At 36.3% G+C, this 18,844-nt stretch overlaps 1 protein-coding gene across 3 annotated transcripts in view; it reads left to right on the top strand.

Moving 5' to 3' along the window:
- Window positions 1–18,844, top strand: part of GRM8 (glutamate metabotropic receptor 8) — an 877,877-nt gene that overhangs the window by 555,290 nt on the left and 303,743 nt on the right. For all 3 annotated transcript variants that reach the window (XM_081531191.1, XM_081531192.1, XM_081531193.1), the window contains one exon: window positions 519–719. In XM_081531191.1, the coding sequence (XP_081387317.1) occupies window positions 519–719 (201 nt within the window). The remainder of the gene's footprint in view (window positions 1–518; window positions 720–18,844) is intronic.

The raw sequence follows: 18,844 nt of genomic DNA, 5'->3' as shown, positions 1-18,844 counted from the left end.
GGGAAGCCCTAGAGATAAGCAGTGCACTTAAGGAAATATTGTCATTTAGTATTTACAAAAAGAGCTCCCAAACAGCACGTTCTAAACGAGAACAGACCTGGGGAGATCTTACTTTGGGCCACTTATTAGATGATGCTCTGGTAGCTGAGGTGAATGAAAAGAACAACAGCCTACACATTTTACTTAAAAGATCGAATCACTACCAAAATGCTAGGTAATTACTAGCATGTACAGTATAATAGAACTCAATAAGGTGGAAATGAAGATAATGAAACTATATTTCTTTTATTTACTTTATATCTTTTTGTTGCTAATGAAATAGTTTCTGTTCTTTCCCAATAAGAATTCAATACCCAGTTAAAAAACCTGACTCAGTAAGACTAGGACTAAAATAATCAAGAGTAAGATCAAATAGTTTTGTCTCATTAGGTGTGCCTCAAATTATGAAAATCTTAGCCCTCATGCCATCTTTTAGTGAAATCTAACCCCAGTTGATGGCTTTCCATTCTCTTTAACAGGGCTGGAGCGAATTGCACGGGATTCATCTTATGAACAGGAGGGGAAGGTCCAATTTGTAATTGATGCTGTGTATTCCATGGCTTATGCCCTGCACAATATGCACAAAGATGTCTGCCCTGGATACATTGGCATTTGCCCACGAATGAGTACCATTGATGGGAAAGAACTACTTGGTTATATTCGGGCTGTAAATTTTAATGGTAAGTTGCAACTTTTTTTGGTATCTAAACACTTGAGAAGTGACAGGATATATCTATTCTCCCTGTATATAGAATATACTCCAGCAGAGTGGGAAGCATAGGATAAGAAGCAGTTCCCCTTTTAATCAGAAGTGTGAGTTTTTCCACCTGCTTTTAAATCTCAAACACATTTTTGTGTGTGTGCTACCATTTATCTGTTCCTGAAAGAAGCAGCAGTTAAAAATAAGCCGCTATCAATCAAAATATCACTCTTTCAGAAACAACTTAGGAGGCTCATTTGGAACCACTGACAACAGATTAGATTTCTTTGAAAACGTTTTGTTCATGCCATTATTAGAGAAGGCATTGTTCACATTTTGTTTTGAAACCGATTTTCAGCATTTTAAACAGTAAGATGACTTGAGGAAGAGGGGGTGATTCGGAGCTGCTGTATATTTACATTCTAAAAGCTCCGTGTTAAGTTTCCACAGCTTCTTTTTCTCTGTATTTCTTTCAACTACTGGGTCAATTTGAAGCAATGAGCTGTATCGTGTAAGGTAAAACTACATACAATGAAGTGGAGATGAGATTTGCCTACTGCCACAGCAGAAATGCTGCTTCTCCGAGTGACACAAAAAATTAGTACAGAATATGCTGGATTCATAGTACTTGGCTGAGAATAGCCAAACTGCCTGTCTCGAGTGATGAAACTATTGAATTCTGCTGTTCTTTCATGAAAGTTGTAATGGTTGCTGCTCGTCACTTTGACCATTATTTTCAAATGAAATGATAGAATGCTCTGAGCTGTCTAATTCTTTCTGTTTGGCTGTAATCCACACAATGGACATGCCTCCGAGCCACGCACAGTGCTGCACTGTCCATCATAATACACTCCAGTGACCTCAGCTGCCAGCCTTTCTCAAAAAAGCACAAGGTCATCTTCAATTTAGAATTCAAGTGCAAACTTCTTCTTTTGCTCTGTTCAGGCAGTGGGAGACACAATTTGGTTTGCATTCAATCCAAATGACCCTCTTTTTTCAACAGAATTTTGGTGAAACATTACATAACGCTGTTTCTTTTGTTAGGAATATAAATAGTAAGGGGAATTTGAAAATAATTTTCTTAGAGTGATTAAATGGAGCACAAGAGGAGCGTTACAATGCAAGGTTATTTACCCTAATGTGAGGTTGGGGAACACTTTGTTTATCTAAATTGTTAAACAGTGGAAAGAGGAATGCAAATGAATATATTTTTTCATTAACTGAAGCTCATCTCCAGAAGAGAGGGAGATCTTTTAAAGAAACATTGGATTAAAGCACTTCAAAGGTGAATTACCAATTTCTCTCTTAACCGTAGATAAAAACCTAACCCTTCCTTGATGACTTTAATTATCATACCATACTGTAATATAATGATGCCATTAAAGACTACTAAAAAAGTCATAATGTCTAATGATTATTAACACAATTTGCCTCTAGACACCAATGATTTCTGAGTTCTGTCTACTTTTTACAGTTTTTTTTTCCCCCTTTACATTTTCAGAGTACTGTTTCTGTGATTGTTTTGGGGGCTGATCCCTTCCATAATTTGCTTCTTTCAATCTACTATGAACACAAAAACACACATAAAATTTCATCAATGTATTTATTGAGTCCATAGAATGTGTTAAACATTATGATAGGTACTAAAGATACGTTACTGGTAAAAACAGTTCAAACAGACCTAAGTTTCTTGGGGAATTTAGATATCAATAAAAAAAAGCACACAAAGGTGTAATTATGTAATCTGCAATGAGTATTGAAAGAGAAGGTATGTTGGACTTAAAGTTTATAATAGGGGAATATGTCCCTATTCTAGGGAGTTAGAGACAGCTGGAATTGAGATGAAAGTGAGAGATAAGGGTAAAGCAGTAGACAGGACCAGAGAGATCATGAGGTTTTATAGGTCATTCCTACAATTTGTTCTTCATCTTGAAAGCAATAGGAACTCACTGAAGCATAATAGAACTGTGTCTGATACAAGAGTAAATGTACTTCAGATGAGGATCATGTAAAATACAAGAATTTCAGTATATGAACTTAAAAGAGAATCTCTCTGAGCTCCTTGGAGATTTATTTTGCTAATGGCTTAAAATTTGGCTGTGTTCCAATAGCTGGTAATAATAGTACTGTAATAATAATAGGGTAAGAGATCTGAGTATACATAGATTATCAAGGGATATCTAATTTGATTTTCAGTAATTTTCAGGATGTTTATCAATTTTTTATTTCATTATTGGCTTACTGTTAGCATTCATTCATTATTAATAACTTGCCAGTTTCTGATAAAAAGACATGTAGGGCTGTTCAAGTGGAAGTACATCATCAAGACAATTGAAAGGAGGAGAAACAAATTTAGTAAAGAACTGGGTCTGGTACAATGGTAAGAAGGAAAGACTAGGTTAAGTACTGAGCTTCCTAAGCAGTCAAAATGTAAAGGGACATTTGATGGAATACATAAGCTTCATTACATGATAGAAGCAAGTTTATCTATTTTTTAGGAGGGAAAGAATTCTCTTAGAAATTATTTCTGAAAGAAAAGTATCATATAAGACTTTGACAGCCTAATAAGCCATGTTATTTAACAAAATTTTACTTGGGAAGCTGGAGGAAAACAAAGGCTTGGCTTTTAGGATTACTTTTATTGCTACCAGTTGAACAAAATGCTGTTTCTATAAATTTTTTAAATGTAAAAATGTATCAAAAGAAAGACATAAAATAAAGAAGAGTTCAGATTTTTCAGGTACTTAAGCAACAATGTCAATTTCTTCCTGTGGTCTGGTCTATAGGCAGTAAAATATTAATACTGTACATCTTGTATAGAATCAAAGATTTTTCTGTTGCCATGAGAACCTTATTCATCATAAAGAAAAAGTGTTGGATAGAATTCCAGAAATGTCTCTTTACTTCTCTACTATAGCTGAGCAGGACAGGGTTGGCATACTAATCAGGGCTGTTTGACTATAGGTAACAGAAACCAACTTAAGCTTGCTTAAGCTAAAAGGATGGATTTATGAGGATGTGTCAAGAAACCCCCTGGCAGAGTATAGAAGGGCCTAAGAAAAGAACTGATTATAAGTACTAAAATCTTTCAGAAATCCAAACATCTTTCTGTCTGCTATGTTTTGTTCTTCCTACATAGGTTTTCTCTACTTCTAGGTTCTTAGGGTAGGTAGCACAACTTTTAGAATTTGGTTGCTGTTTGGAACATGTGCTAAGATGAACATATATGTGTTTTAAGTCTCAGTTCTAACTTCTTGGAAACTTGAATCTCATTAGCTAAACTTAAGTTTGATGTCAGACCTGTTCCAAATTATTGATGGCAAGGAGCAGGTAGTAACAACTTAGTTGTCGTGAGGCACTCCCAGTGGGTGAAAGGGACATTTAGGAAGATTTTATCAGTGACTTAGGGGGAAAGTTTAAATAAAGTGAGCAGAGAGATGAACACCTGAGGAAGGGGTGATGCCATAGTCTCTGAATCTCTTTGCTTTTCTAGGTGGGCGAGTTTTTGTTAAGGTAGAGGAGACACAATTAAGAATCACATAGAATTGGTGGGAATCTGAGAGAGCAATCAATTTTGGAATTATTTAACGATTGCAAGCCTTCATGTTGTGATTGAATTCTCTGAATGAAGTACTTTCCTTAGACTCACAGTGAGGTAGTGGTCTAACCATGTCAATGCTCATTATTCTAAGAAGCATATGTAAACATTTGCCTGATTACAGAGACTGGTATAGAGATGGAGTTTATCAGAACTTTCTTTTCTTTAGAAACTTTATTATTTTGTAGACTTACTGAAAGTTTTCCAAATATGCAATTCTGAGAGTCTCTGAACATTATAGACTGGATTTAAAGCAAATTTCCTTGTGTATAATACCTTTAAGCTATAAATGTATTGCAAGCACACTAATAGGTCAAATAAGACAATGAACAATATCTCATAAAATTCTATAAAAAGCCATTTGCTTAAAATATAAACATTTCTGTTACAAGTACAAAAGCAAACTAGAAATGGAATAAATATTTACAGTATAAGCACATCTTTCTTGGCCTATAAACAGTTATATATTTATTTATAGTTATTCTTGTTGCAGAGACAAATTAGTCCTATTAGCACTGTTATTAATAGTCTACAAAGGTTAGCCATTGAGATAAAACAAGGAACAAAAATAACAGAGATTACTACTAAAAAGGAAAAAGAAAGTAGTGTTATGATTACTTAAAATGATTTGATATCAAGACGATAAATTGAAAAATATATTAGAATACTTTAAGATGATCAAATATAAAATTAATATTAAAACATTAAAAACTTTCCTACATACTAGTAAGAAGCCATTAGCTCATATGGGAAATGAGACTCTTTTCTTTGCAAAAAATACATAGACAATATCTTGGAATAAATGGAACCAAAAAATATGAAAGATCTATATGAAGACAACTTTATTGAGGGACATCCACATCCCTTATTTGTAGACAGAAAAACAAATTATAGGAAAAATGTTATCCTTTTATGAGTAAATCTGTATTCAGGCTTAGTATAGTTCCAACCAAAATGACAAAGGAGCATTTTCTGGAATGTGAAATAATATTTAAAATTTTAACTGTGAATATAAGTGAGTAAAAGTAACTAAAATGATTTTGAAAGAAAAAATATTCCTACCAAACATATTAACATTTAAGCATAATGTTAAGATATAGTAATCAATTCAGTATGAAGGTAGTACCAGAACAGACATATAGTAAATGCAACCAGGTAGAAATAGCCAGAAATATATAATAATAATAATAATCAGTTTGTATATGTACATACATACATATGAATCTATGATGTGATAAAAATGAGTTAGAACTCAGTGGGAAAAGACATTTATTAATTATCAATTTACAGTGAAATCAAGTGATCATGATTTCTCCATATCAGAGAGTCTTATCCATTTGGAATTTATTTTAGAGTTAGGTGAAAAGGAGAAGCAAAAGAAAAAAAAGAAGAAAATATAGAAGAAGATGGTTTATCTTTTAGATTGAGTGCTAAGTTGCTTCATATCCCACTCTTTTTTGTGACCCTATGGACTATAGCCCCCCAGGTTCCTCTGTCCATGGGATTTCCCAGGCAAGAATACTGGAGTGGGTTGCCATGCCCTTCTCCAAGGGATCTTCTCAACCCAGGGATCAAACCTGAGTCTCTAAAGTCTCCTGCATTGGCAGGCCAGTTCTTGACCACTAGCGCCACCCGGAAAGCCTCTTTTAGATGGAAGGATTATACTAAAATAACCTCAGTTCTCTTCCAGCTCTTTATTCACCACGGATTATTTTAAAGATAATGGCATATTTTAAAAATATAGATACCTGTCAGTGTTCTTACTGTTGTTTTTTTAGTTTATTTTTATTTTTTTATGAATCATTCCTTTAACCCACATTCATTTTACTGGGAATCTTGAAACGTATCTGATAAAAGGGCTCTCTGCTAGGCATTAAAAGTGCAAAGATTAATAAGGTGTGGTTCTATGAATTTTCAAATGTCATAGCTTAACAAAGGAGAGGCGCACACATGTTAGCAACAATAATTCAATTTGATAAGTGATGTGATGGAGGCATGGGCTTGTACAAACACAGCATAAGATTGAGATTAGGGAGCTTAGCCTAGGGGGTTTGGGGGGTGCTCAAAGAATACAACACAGAGAGCAGGTGACATCTGATTTAAATTACAAATAGAAAGTGACATTTCTCTAGGTGGACAAGATGGGAAAGGATATTCATGGCCGACAAAGATGTTTAATAGGAGACGGAAGACAGGTAAGAGTATGTGTTCTGAGAAAGTGAGCATCCACAGTATAAGAATTCAAGGGACTGACATGAGAGCAGTCTGAAGATGGGATTAGCAACATGAACTTGGGCCTGTTAGAAATCCCTGCCAAATTCTGATGTTTGAATGTCACACAGGAGGCAGCTGGGAACTGAAGCTTTTTGACAGGACAGTGAAGTGCTAGGATTTGTGTTTTAGAAAAATCACCATGGCAGCAATTTGCAGATAGGAGGGAGAGATGGAAGACAGGCATGACAAGTTAAGAGACGGTTCCAATCATTTCCAGGAGAGAAGAGTGCCTGAAAGGGGATAATGAAAGTACAGATGGAATACAAAGAAATGAAAGAGGAAGGAAGGGAACAAAGAATCATTTGAGTGCTGGCTCTTTTCTAGGCACTGTGCTTTGATTAGAAACTTGAAGGTTTTGAGAAATATCTTTACTTCCTCAAATGATCTTTCTTTGTAACTTTGTGACAACTCCATTACTAGGATTAATTCAGTATGTTTTTTGGGTGCATATATCTTTATTATTTAGTGTTGTCATTTTTTAAATTAATTTTTATTGGAATATAGTTCCTTCCAATGTTGTGTTGATTTCTGCTGTGCAGCAAAATGAATCAGTTGCACATATACATATGTCCACTCTTTTTAGATTCCCTTCCCATTTAGATGACAAGAGAGCACTGAGTAGAGTGTTTTAGTGTATATACCATTGATAAAATTGACTTGACACAGCTTTATTTTATGAACCTTTATAAGTAGAAATGAGACATAAAATATCACTATATGGAAAAACTAACAAAAAATCATCAACTCTGGAAGTTATGATGCATCATTTCCTTGTGATTATATCTTACTTATTTGGTTAATAGAGTTGAAGAAAAATCAAATGTGATGAAGTGTTTCTGTGTTAACCTTAAACATAAGGTTATATGTTTTTGATAGTTACCGTACTTGAAATAAAATTGAGAAAATCATTATTAATCATTTGGAAGTGCATTATATGATTTATTCTTGAAGATAGAAATTTGCAGACTGTGAAGTAATTCCTGGAAATATTTATACGTTTAAAAAAAAGTGAATGGCATTTGTAGCAATATTGAATATATAGTGATAAATAAGCAGGTTGACTTGAAATTAGGTAATATTTCAGTTTCTGATTAAGGACACTTCAGGCTGGTTAAAAAATATTAATCCTACAAGTAAAGCCATCATGGAATTTAGCAGCATAATTATACTTGCCTCCATTTTCTAAGATGATAAACTGTGTGTGTGGGGAGCTTAAGTCTAATTTCTCTGATAGTCATGAAGAACGAGGACTCTCATTTCTTCCCTTCATGTATAGACTTACATGTGGGCCAAGATGGAGGCAGCATCCTTCAAAGCTTCAGGCAAACAATAGACTTGCCTTAGTTCCTCCTTGGATCCTCCTCAACTTCACCTACTGCAGTGGGTTTCTTTTACTTCTTTGATGTTCTTATAATTCATGAACTTCATCATGTGCCAAAAATTAGGGGCAAATGATAAGCAAATTCCAGAATTATATGAGGTACCATGGACTCACTAACTGAGGATTAAGTATTGGTGTTGAATCTAAACAGGGATGCAGCAGTGAGCCTTGAATGAAGGATTGGGACGTAGATGAAGGAGCTGAGAGGAACTGAGGTGATGGGAACTTTCTGATGGAGTTCACATTTAATGATTTGTGTTTATCACAGTGATCAGAAGCACAGGCTTTATACTGAGAATTTAAATTCAGTTTCAGCACTTACTACTTTGTGATCTCTGTAAAGTAACAACACTTCTCTAAATCTTTGTTTTCTCATTTATACAATGGGGATATTAATAGTATATATAGTATATATTAATAGTATATATATATAACATATATATATATATTGAGCTCATGTGAAATCTAGTGATAATATATAGAAAGTACTTAGAGATATACTGTCTTATGTGTGTAGAATATTAATAGATAAATAATGAAGTTAGTACTTAGATCACCATATAAAGGTGATGAGATGAGTGGAATGGGACTGAGGACTTGAGACTTTTCAGAAGGATGCAGAGTTTAAAAGCTCTATGTATAAGGATCGCTAGTGGGAGCGAAAACAAGGCACAGGTTGGAAAAATGCTTCTGCCAGGGCACCGATCAACAAGGTTTCCCCAGAAGTGTCAGTTTCTCAGAAAAAGGAACAGAAATATGAATGTTTTTACAAGTTTCTCAAAGTACATGGCAAAGTACGCTACTGCTCATATGGCTATCTGCTGAGTCTAGGGTAGATCAAATGGGGCTCATTTTCTCACTGTTTCTTCTATTTCTTTCAAAATTATGCATTTTTTAAATGAAAGAAAGTATTTATTAGACTAGCTCCCATTCTATTAGGGATAATTATTTTCTAGTGATATTTCACTTCAGAAAAAAATCTACCCGAAAATTATAATGGAGACTTGATTGTTTTTCTCTTTAAGGTTATTAACTCTTATAATTACATTAAACTTTAATCAAGAAGTTAGTTTGAAAGTAAAGAATATGAATGAGAAAATTATTTTTAATTCTGGTATCTAATTATTACACTTTGGGGATTTTGGTTTTCCCATTCTTTTGAATATATTAAAACCCATGACTATACAATAACTTTTCTTTTGAACCATGTGAAAAACACTTTTGTATGTGAACTGTGAACTTCCAGATATTCAAGCTGGGTTTAGAAAAGGCAGAGGAACCAGAGATCAAATTGCCAACATCCGCTGGATCATCAAAAAAGCAGGAGAGTTCCAGAAAAACATCTACTTCTGCTTTATTGACTATGCCAAAGTCTTTGTATGGATCGCAACAAACTGTGGACAACTCTTAAAGAGCTGGGAATATCAGACCTCTTAACCTGCCTCCTGAGAAATCTGTATGCAGGTCAAGAAGCAACAGTTAGAACTGGACATGGAACAACAGACTGGTTCCAAATCAGGAAAGGAGTAGGTCAAGGCTGCATTTTGTTATCCTGCTTATTTAACTTCTGTGCAGAGTACATCATGTAAAATACTGCACTGGATGAAGCACAAGCTGGAATCAAGATTGCCAGGAGAAATATCAATAACCTCAGATATGCAGTTGACACTGCCCTTATGGCAGAAAACGAAGATGAACTAAAGAGCTTCTTGATGAAAGTGAAAGAAGAGAGTGAAAAAACTGGCTTAAAATTCAACATTCAGAAAGCTAAAATCATGGCATCTGGTCCCATCACTACTTGGCAAATAGATGGAGAAACAATGGAAACAGTGAGAGACTTTATTTTGGGGTCTCAAAAATCCCTGTAGATTGTGACGGCAGCCATGAAATTAAAAGACGCTTACTCCTTGGAAGAAAAGCTATGACCAACCTAGACAGCATTCTAAAAAGCAGAGACATTACTTTGCCAACAAAGGTTCGTCTCTATCAAAGCTATGGTTTTTCCAGTAGTCATGTATGGATGTGAGAGTTGGACCATGAAGAAAGCTGAGCACAGAAGAATTGATGCTTTTGAACTGTGGTGGTGTTGGAGAAGACTCTTGAGAGCCCCTTGGATAGCAAGGAGATCCAACCAGTCCATCCTAAAGGAAATCAGTCCTGAATGTTCATTGGAAGGGCTGATGCTATAGCTGAAACTCCAACACTTTGGCCACCTGATGCAAAGAACTGACTCCTTGGAAAAGACCCTGATGCTGGGAAAGATTGAGGGCAGAAGGAGAAGGGGATGACAGAGGATGAGATGGTTGAATGGCATCACCGACTCGTTGGACATGAGTTTGGGTGAACTCGAGAGTTGGTGATGGACAGGGAAGCCTGGCGTGCTGCAGTCCATGGGGTCACAAAGTTGGACACAACTGAGTGACTGAACTGAACTGGAACACCTAAGTTAAGGAAAGATGATCAATTTCTTTTTTAAATTTGGGGGTGTCACATTATTTATGGCATTTATTTCATTTATTATGTCATGTAACTTCATTCAACAAACATTTATTGCATGTCAATTTTGTGCCTCAACTGGGCAATTTGTATTTTGTCTCTCTTCCAGTTCTCATGTCTCCTTTTTCTTACTTCATATGCCTTTAGATCTTAAACTTCTTTTCTTCTCCTTTTGCCCTCTTTTCTTGCCTAATGTTTCTCCATTTGCTCTTGTGATTATTCAGTAATCAAGATAGTAGCAGTGGCTAAGGGTATGAGCTTTCAACTGAAACAGAGATGTGAACTAAAATTGTAACTCTTACACTTAAGTGGTGAAACCTTGGATAAGTCACTTAATTTTTAGAAACTTCCATGTTCTCATCTTTGCATGGAAGTAATCATCATACCTAGCTTGTAGTGTCATTGTGAGCATTTAATGAGATAATTCACAACTCCTGGTACATTGTGAATAATCAACAAATGATAACTATTATTTTTTCCTCTGCCCCATGACAAAACTAAATCTTCTGTATATGTTTAATGAATTTCAAACATACATACCTAAATATCCCTCAAATACACAGTCATTTATATATTCCCTTACACACTCTAGTTTCAAAAGCATCCATTAAATTTATTAAGACATTTTTATTGAAATATAGTCAATTTACAAGGTTGTGCTAATATAAATTTCTTATAATCAGTAATACTGTGTTGTCTGAAATTAATTTCTTATTTCTTCAAGACTTAACTCGTCTATCATCAAGGTTGATTAAGCTTTTTTGTTCACCTTTTCTCTCTTTTAGTCACCTTCTAACTCTTCATTTTTTTTTTTTTTTAGTGGTTTAAGGTGAGATATAGTAATAACAGGATGTAGAGGCCATTCTAATCCATTTTGCCTTGAGTAAAATGATCTGATAGGTAAAGAGGTGGAGGCTGTTGCTTGAAATAGTGTTCAGGGTATGTGTACTGAAATAGAATACACCTCGTATGCTAAGAAACTTGGAAACTCACTTAGACATAGGTTATGAATGAGACATCTATGACCTGTGCAAAGAATTTAGCTGAAGGTCATTGTCTGTACCCAGCTTCACCAGAGAACACTGTTAAACCAGTGCACATCCTATTCAAGTTATCCATTCCCACAGACCAGAGAAGAGTGAATTCCATACAACAGCATTAGTTAAAAGCCATCAGTTCAATTCAGTTCAGTTGCTCAGTCATGTCCGACTCTGCAACTCTATGGACTGCAGCACGCCAGGCCTGCTTGTCCATCACCAACTCCTGGAGTTTACCCAGACTCATGTCCATTGAGTCAGTGATGCTATCCAACCATTTTATCCTCTGTCACCGTCTTTTCCTCCTGCCTTCAATCTTTCCTAGCATCTGGGTCTTATCAAATGAGTCAATTCTTTGCATCAGGTGGCCAAAATATTGGAGTTTCAGCTTCAGCATCAGCCCTTCCGATGAATATTCAGGGCTGATTTCCTTTAGGATGGACCGGTTGGATCTCCTTGCAGTCCAAGGGACCCTCAAGAGTCTTCTCCAACACTTCAGTTCAAAAGCATCAATTCTTCAGCGCTCAGCTTTCTTTATAGTCGAACTCTCACATCCATACATGACTACTGGAATAGCCATAGCTTTGACTAGATGGACCTTTGTTGGCAAAGTAATGTCTCTGCTTTTTAATATGCTGTCTAGGTTGGTCATATAAGCCCTATCTTTTAAAAAAGTAATTCAAATAAAACTGGCAGTGCACATTTTGGCAAGTGAGAGGGATGTGGTATAAGTCTCTCAGAAAGATATTTATTAATTTCTACCTTACTCATAATCTTTAATCCTATTTAAGAAAGCTGTAACTTTCCTCATATCTTATGTTTTTCTTTCCTGACTGTCTAGGTTACACAGATGTCCCACTGAGAAATTCTAACCTGTTTAACAATACATCCAAAAGGCCATTCCTCCCAGCTCCTTTAAGTTCTCTTAACTTTCTTTTCATTTTTCTCTGTCTTTATATAAACCACAGGCTTATATAAAAAGGTGCATAGCCTCATCTCAATCTCCTTTGCTTCTTTTAGAACTTCATGAAATGAAGAACTGCCTTTTTTTGGCTTCTAAAAAAAGGATAACAAATGTATAGAAGACTGCAATAAGTTGACAGCTCCATGAATTTTTTACAGACTGAAAACACCTAAATCAGTATCCATAACAGCCAATCAGCTCCTCCAAATCTCCATTTGGCACCTTAAAACCTTTCTGTGCTCTTCCAGTCAGTACACGTCTCTCTAGTAAGTCACTGTCCTGACTCGGAACAGCACAGACTAGGGTTGCCAACTTTTGCACTCATATAAATGAAGCTACATAATCTGTACTCTTTTATGCCTGGCTTCATTTCACTGTAAGTTTTGATAAAGGGGAAGTAAAGCATATTCCCACCATTATCTCTCTCTATTAACATCAGATTCAGTTATTTAATTTACTTTGTTACATATTGAGAATTTAATTTTTAAAGTCTAATGAATTATTTTATGAAATAATAACACTTAATATCTATTAATGAAGTTTATAATGTAGGAAAAATTAACATTTTAATACAATATCTACAATTTCTTAGAAAGTGGTAAAAATATTACTTCTAATAATATTCTCATCTTGGTCATGTTCTTTCATAATTTTTTAAAAAGTTATAGACAATTTTTTAAAGCCATTTTAGGTTCACAGCAAAATTAAGTGTAAAGTATGGGAAGTTTCCATATATCCCCTGCCTTCTCCGCCCCCCACCCCCACACACAGCTTCTCCCACTATCAACTTCTTGAACCAGAGTGGTACATGTGTTACAGCCAGTTAACCTACATAGACACATCATTATCATCCAAAGTCCATAGTTTTCATTAGGGTTCTTGATGTGTATTCTATGATGTTGACAAACTTGCAATTTTATATGTATTTACCTACGAGCCTTCTCATGACTATTTCAACTTTAATCAGCATCACGAAAAAATACTCTTAATTCCACTAGTCTCAGTCCTAGGCACTAAAGAGAAAGAAATTATAGTCTTCCAGCTGGTGCTCTAGTGTAATTCCCAAATACCCAAAACATCACTGCAGGATTTAGCAAAAGGAATTTATCATGTCATCCTCTTATTTTACCAGGAAGGAAAACGCATTTGCTCTCCTTACTTAGCTATTCATGACAACATATCAGAGTTGTTGCAAATTCTAGGGTCAATAAATTCTAGAGTATTCAGAGGTATTTGAGAAAACTACAGTGTTCTTGATTGCACATTGCACTCACTTTCAGAAATAAGTGATCTCTGATTTTTCTATCCATATGTTTATCTTTCAAAATAATATTACATGCTAAGTCACTTCAGTCATGTCTGACTCTTTGCGACCTTATGGACTGTATCCTGCCAGGCTTCACTGTCCATGGGGATTCTCCAGGCAAGAATACTGGAGTGGGTTGCCATGCCCTCCTCTGGGGGAATCTTCCCTACCCAGGGATCAAACCCATGTCTCCTGTGTCTCCTGCATTGTAGGTGGATTCTTTATTGCTGAGCCGCTAGGGAATCCCATTCAAAATAATATTGGCTCTCTGTAGACAAAAACAAAAACCTTCAGACTGACATTTCAGGATTTTTTTTTTCCAGGTAGTATTTAAGTAAGAATTGGTGGGGTATATCTTTCTGGGGCTTCCCCAGTGGCTCAATGGAAAAGAATCTGCCTGCAATACAGGAACCGCAGGAGACCCAGTTTGATCCCTAGGTTGGAAAGATCCCCTGGAGAAGGAAATGGCAACCCACTCCAGTATTCTTCCCTGGAGAATCCCCATGGATGGAGGAGCCTGGTGGTTTACAGTCCATAGGATCACAAATAGTTGGACACAACTGAAGCAACTTAGCATGCATGAGCACATCTTTCTGATCCTACTGCTGCAGCTGCTGCTAAGTCGTTTCAGTCATGTCCGACTCTTTGCGACCCCATAGACTGCAGCCCACCAGGCTCTGCTGTCCCTGGGATTCTCCAGGCAAGAATACTGAAGTGGGTTGCCATTTCCTTCTCCAGTGCATGAAAGGGAAAAGTGAAAGTTAAGTCACTCAGTCGTGTCTGACTCTTAGCGACCCCATGGACTGCAACCTACCAGGCTCCTCCGTCCATGTGATTTTCCAGGCAAGAGTACTGGAGTGGGGTGCCATTGCCTTCTCCGTCTGATCCTACTAGATATGCTTTAACCCAAATCAAAGAGAGAACGGATACTTTTTATACACAGAAACTAGTTTGGGGTGAGGAAGGGAGATGATATTTTCTGTCAAAGACTGTAGTTAACTAGTAGTTTGGGTCAGGAAATTTTTTCTTCTTCAATATGGTTTTTCTATATATAGGCACACAAGCTATCAGATATTGTTAAAAATATTGAGATTTTTTATTGAAATGTTTGCATAATACTTTTTTTTATACCTTTACAGGTGTGCTTCATCAGTTTGATCCATCTTAGCCTTTAAAGTGGGCTATAGATGCAAAATTTAAATGATACTACTTTGGGCAATTATATGCTAATATATGAATAAACAAATACCATTTCATGTTGGATTTTTTTCTTTTCAGCATTACTTAAGTCTTCTTTTGGCTTTTGAACATGATAGCAACTACTTTACTGGTATTGAAGCAGAAAATAACCAGTTTATTGATTTTCTAGCAACCTCCACACACAAAATGTTTATAAAAATAAAGTAACATATTTAGCAAACTCAAGGATGGTTTCATCTGAGCACCTTTAAGTCCTACAACAGATCTAACTAGATCTGTTATATTTAACAGATCTAAAATCAAGAGCTTTTAAGTGCATGTGTACAGACACACACACACTTGCACACTTCTTTCTATAGAAATAGAGCAAGTGAATAAAAATAGTAAAATGGTATTATGGAATAAAAGGATATATTTCTTTTCCAATGTCAAGGTAAAAATTTTCTAACTTAATGGAGATTGGGTAAGAGTATAATCATTGAATTGCATCATATCTTTGAACCGGGATTTAGATAAACCAAATGACCTTTGAGCTTATATTAACTTTGGCTGGCTTTTACAGAAAGTGTTTCCATGGTCAGTTCACTACCTGTATTATTTTATTATTTTTAATCTAAGAATTGATAACAATAACAATCATAAATGTACTAAGTACTGTGATCAATATCCATCTTCTTTACTACGTTTTTAGAACATCATAATTTTGGCATGATGTGTTGCAGATTAGTGGAATGTGCTATTTTAAAATTTTAGCAATCTACTGTAGATTTGAGATCCTCCATTCAGAAAGGGCCAGATGTGAGTTTAGGTGATCTGTGGTCCCGTTTGATAGCACCAGAGGCTATGCTTAGAAATTCAACCTTACATAAATAATTAACCCTGTGCATTGAAAGAGTTCTTTGAAGTAATAATTCCTGACTCGCCTATTCATGTCTATCATTTGATTTTAATTAGTGACAAAATATTAAATGCCATGTCATTATTTAGTGGTGATAGGTTTTAAATACTTCCCTCTGTGGATAAAGGAATTTGATTACTTAGTCATTGTGATTAAAAAGGCTTTTCATAGTTTCCTGGCAAAGATAATCATGTCACAAATACAGATAATTCTAGAATAGGTTCAGACCACTTGAAGTATATAGGAGGAAGTGTCAAATAAAATTAACTATATGCTGTTTATGAAAAAAATATTACTGCTGAAAACTTTTATGTATTGTTTTTTGTTCTCATCCTAGACTCTGAATTGTCAAAATCCTATTAGTATTTTAGGTGAAAAATAATCTTGTCATTTGGAATTTGCATTCAAACAAATATGTATGTGTTAAGACGATAAGCCTCTAATAAATCATTCCCTGGGTTTTCTTATTTTGTATCTCAGTGAAAGATTTCTTTTGATGAAAAATTTTTAATTTATCCATATTAAGTCTTTTTAGTGCTAAATACCTTGAAGTTCACCATATCACAACAACAGTCCCAGGCATCTTAATGCTTTTCACTTTAAAGTACTTTCATATATATTCTCTCATTAGCCCTAGCAGTTGTATGTGGGAGGTCAAGTAAGTGGATGTTATTATGGCGTTTGATAACACAGATGTATAAAAGTTAAGTAATATATTTAACACTCCCAGATACCAAATCAAGGAATTGAGACTAGACCCAGAATTTTCAACTCTATGTGTAGTGGTCCAAGTTTCAAAGGAGCTAAAATAGGATATTGCTTTGAAAGTAGCCTATTAAAATTGCTAAATAAGGACAGTGCCCTCAGGAAGCTCAGTTTAGCAGGGCTAGCAGTCAGTTAACAAACAACTACAGAATGTGAAGAATTACAATGCTAACACAGAGAAAATGGGCTTCCTTGGTGGCTCCTCAGGTAAAGAATCTGCCGTAGGTTTGATTTCTGGATTGAGAAGATCCCTAGGAGGAGGAAATGGCAACCCACTCCAATATTTTGGCCTGAAAAATCCCATGGACAGAGGAGCCTGGTGGGGTACAGTCCACGGGGTCACAAATGAGCTGGACACAGCTGAGCGACTAAGCAAGCATGCACAGAGAATGAGATGGAAGACAGAGGGACGGACCATAGGGAAGATGGTAAATCATCATGAAGATGGTGATATTTAAACTGAGACCTGAATTAGGAGAAGGATTAGAGCCTAAGAACAAACTGGTACAAAAGCCTTAAAGCAGAAAAGGGATTGGTGTCACTGTCATGCTAAATGCTTTTCTTCTGTCTCTGGAGGCACAGTCCTTTTTGCTAAAAAAAAAAAAAAAAGTATGGTATTTTCTATAATTCTCAAAATGGCACATTATCTTGTAAACACTTTGGAGAGACCCCTGGAAGCCCAGGTAGCTTAATGGTCCAGGCATGTCCATCCCGTGAGCCTGTCCTTTGAAGTTCACAACATGATGCTACTGAACACTGGAGAAATATTTTGTCTTGCAGTTATTTCCCAGATTATAATCGCAGTTGTGGGGAAGTATAGCACAGCAAACTACATCAGATAATAACTAGTCACATTTTTTTAAAAAACTTTTTTATGGGAGTATAATTGCTTTACAATGTTGTATTAGTTTCCACCGTACAACAAAGTGAATCAACTATATGTATGTATATGTTCCCTCCCTCTTAGTCCTTCCTCTCACCCCCTCCTCATCCCATCCCAACCCCTTTAGGACAGCACAGAGCACCGAGCTGAACCCCCTGTGCTGTTTAGCAGTTTTCCACTAGCTATCTGTTTTACACATGGCACACATTTTACTGTTCAGAGATTTTAACAACTGCTGTGGGCTTATAGGGAAAGTAAAGGCTTTCTACTGTATTATCACTGAGTGTTCCTCAAGCCTCAAGGAGGAAGAGAGTGATCTGAATGAGTCAGATTTGAGGCTTGACTTCTGTATTCCTGGGAGGAGTCATCTTCAGGCTAAGAATGAGTGAACATGGCTATTCATTGGCGGGTCCCTGAAAGAACAGTAGTAGTTAGGTGCTGGGGTGCTCTCTCTAAACAGGCCAGGCCATCTAGCATTTGCACTGTGGATATGCTTTCTCACATGTGGCCACTGTCCAAAGATCACTCTTTTAGTCTGAGAAGGACTGAGGCATGCTGGCTTAGTTCAGCTGAAAATTGGGTCTTGCTTGTGTGACTGGTTCATTTTCTTTTTTCAGTATTTACTTATTTGGCTGTGTCAGGTCTTAGTTGAGGTGCAGGGTCTTCATTGTGGTGTACAGGCTCAGTAGTTGCCAGCACATGGGCTTAGTTGCCCGGTGGCATGTGGGATGTTAGTTTCCTGACCAGGGTTTGAACCTGCCTCCCCTGTATTGGACCCACTCCAGTGTTCTTGCCTGGAGAATCCCAGGGACAGGAGAGCCTGGTGGGCTGCCGTCTATGGGCTCGCACAGAGTCAGACATGACTGAAGTGACTTAGCAGCAGCCCCTGTATTGGAAGGCTAATTCTTAATTCCTGTCCTACCAGGGATTCCCTGGTTCATTTCCTTAACTAACATAGAGGCAAGAAACCTTGCCTGTTGTCTCCCCTGGTTTATGAAGTTCCCTAAGGAGTGTGAGGCCAAAGTCACAGTTAATAATCAAATTAAATCATAAAGCACTTTCTTTTGCCTTCTTTATGTATATGTTCCCTTGGAGGCCTCCATAGGAGAGTTGATTAAACCAAGACAGGACTTGGGTATTCCTAGTTTTCCTATCCAAACCATATATCCAAAGCAAGTCCTTTAAGGAGTTGTAATTTGAATTTAGGATACAATAAAGTACATAAGTACAATGAAGTAATGCAAACACATGAAATAGAAGTTTATAATACATATAAGAAATGTCATCCTAAGACATAACCTTT

The sequence above is a fragment of the Giraffa tippelskirchi genome, chromosome 10 (assembly GCF_054371585.1).
Source record: "Giraffa tippelskirchi isolate mGirTip1 chromosome 10, T2T-mGirTip1v1.2.pri, whole genome shotgun sequence".
NCBI lineage: Eukaryota > Metazoa > Chordata > Mammalia > Artiodactyla > Giraffidae > Giraffa > Giraffa tippelskirchi.
The sequence above is the reverse complement of the archived record's forward strand: the minus strand, read 5'-3'. Positions and strand labels throughout refer to the sequence as shown.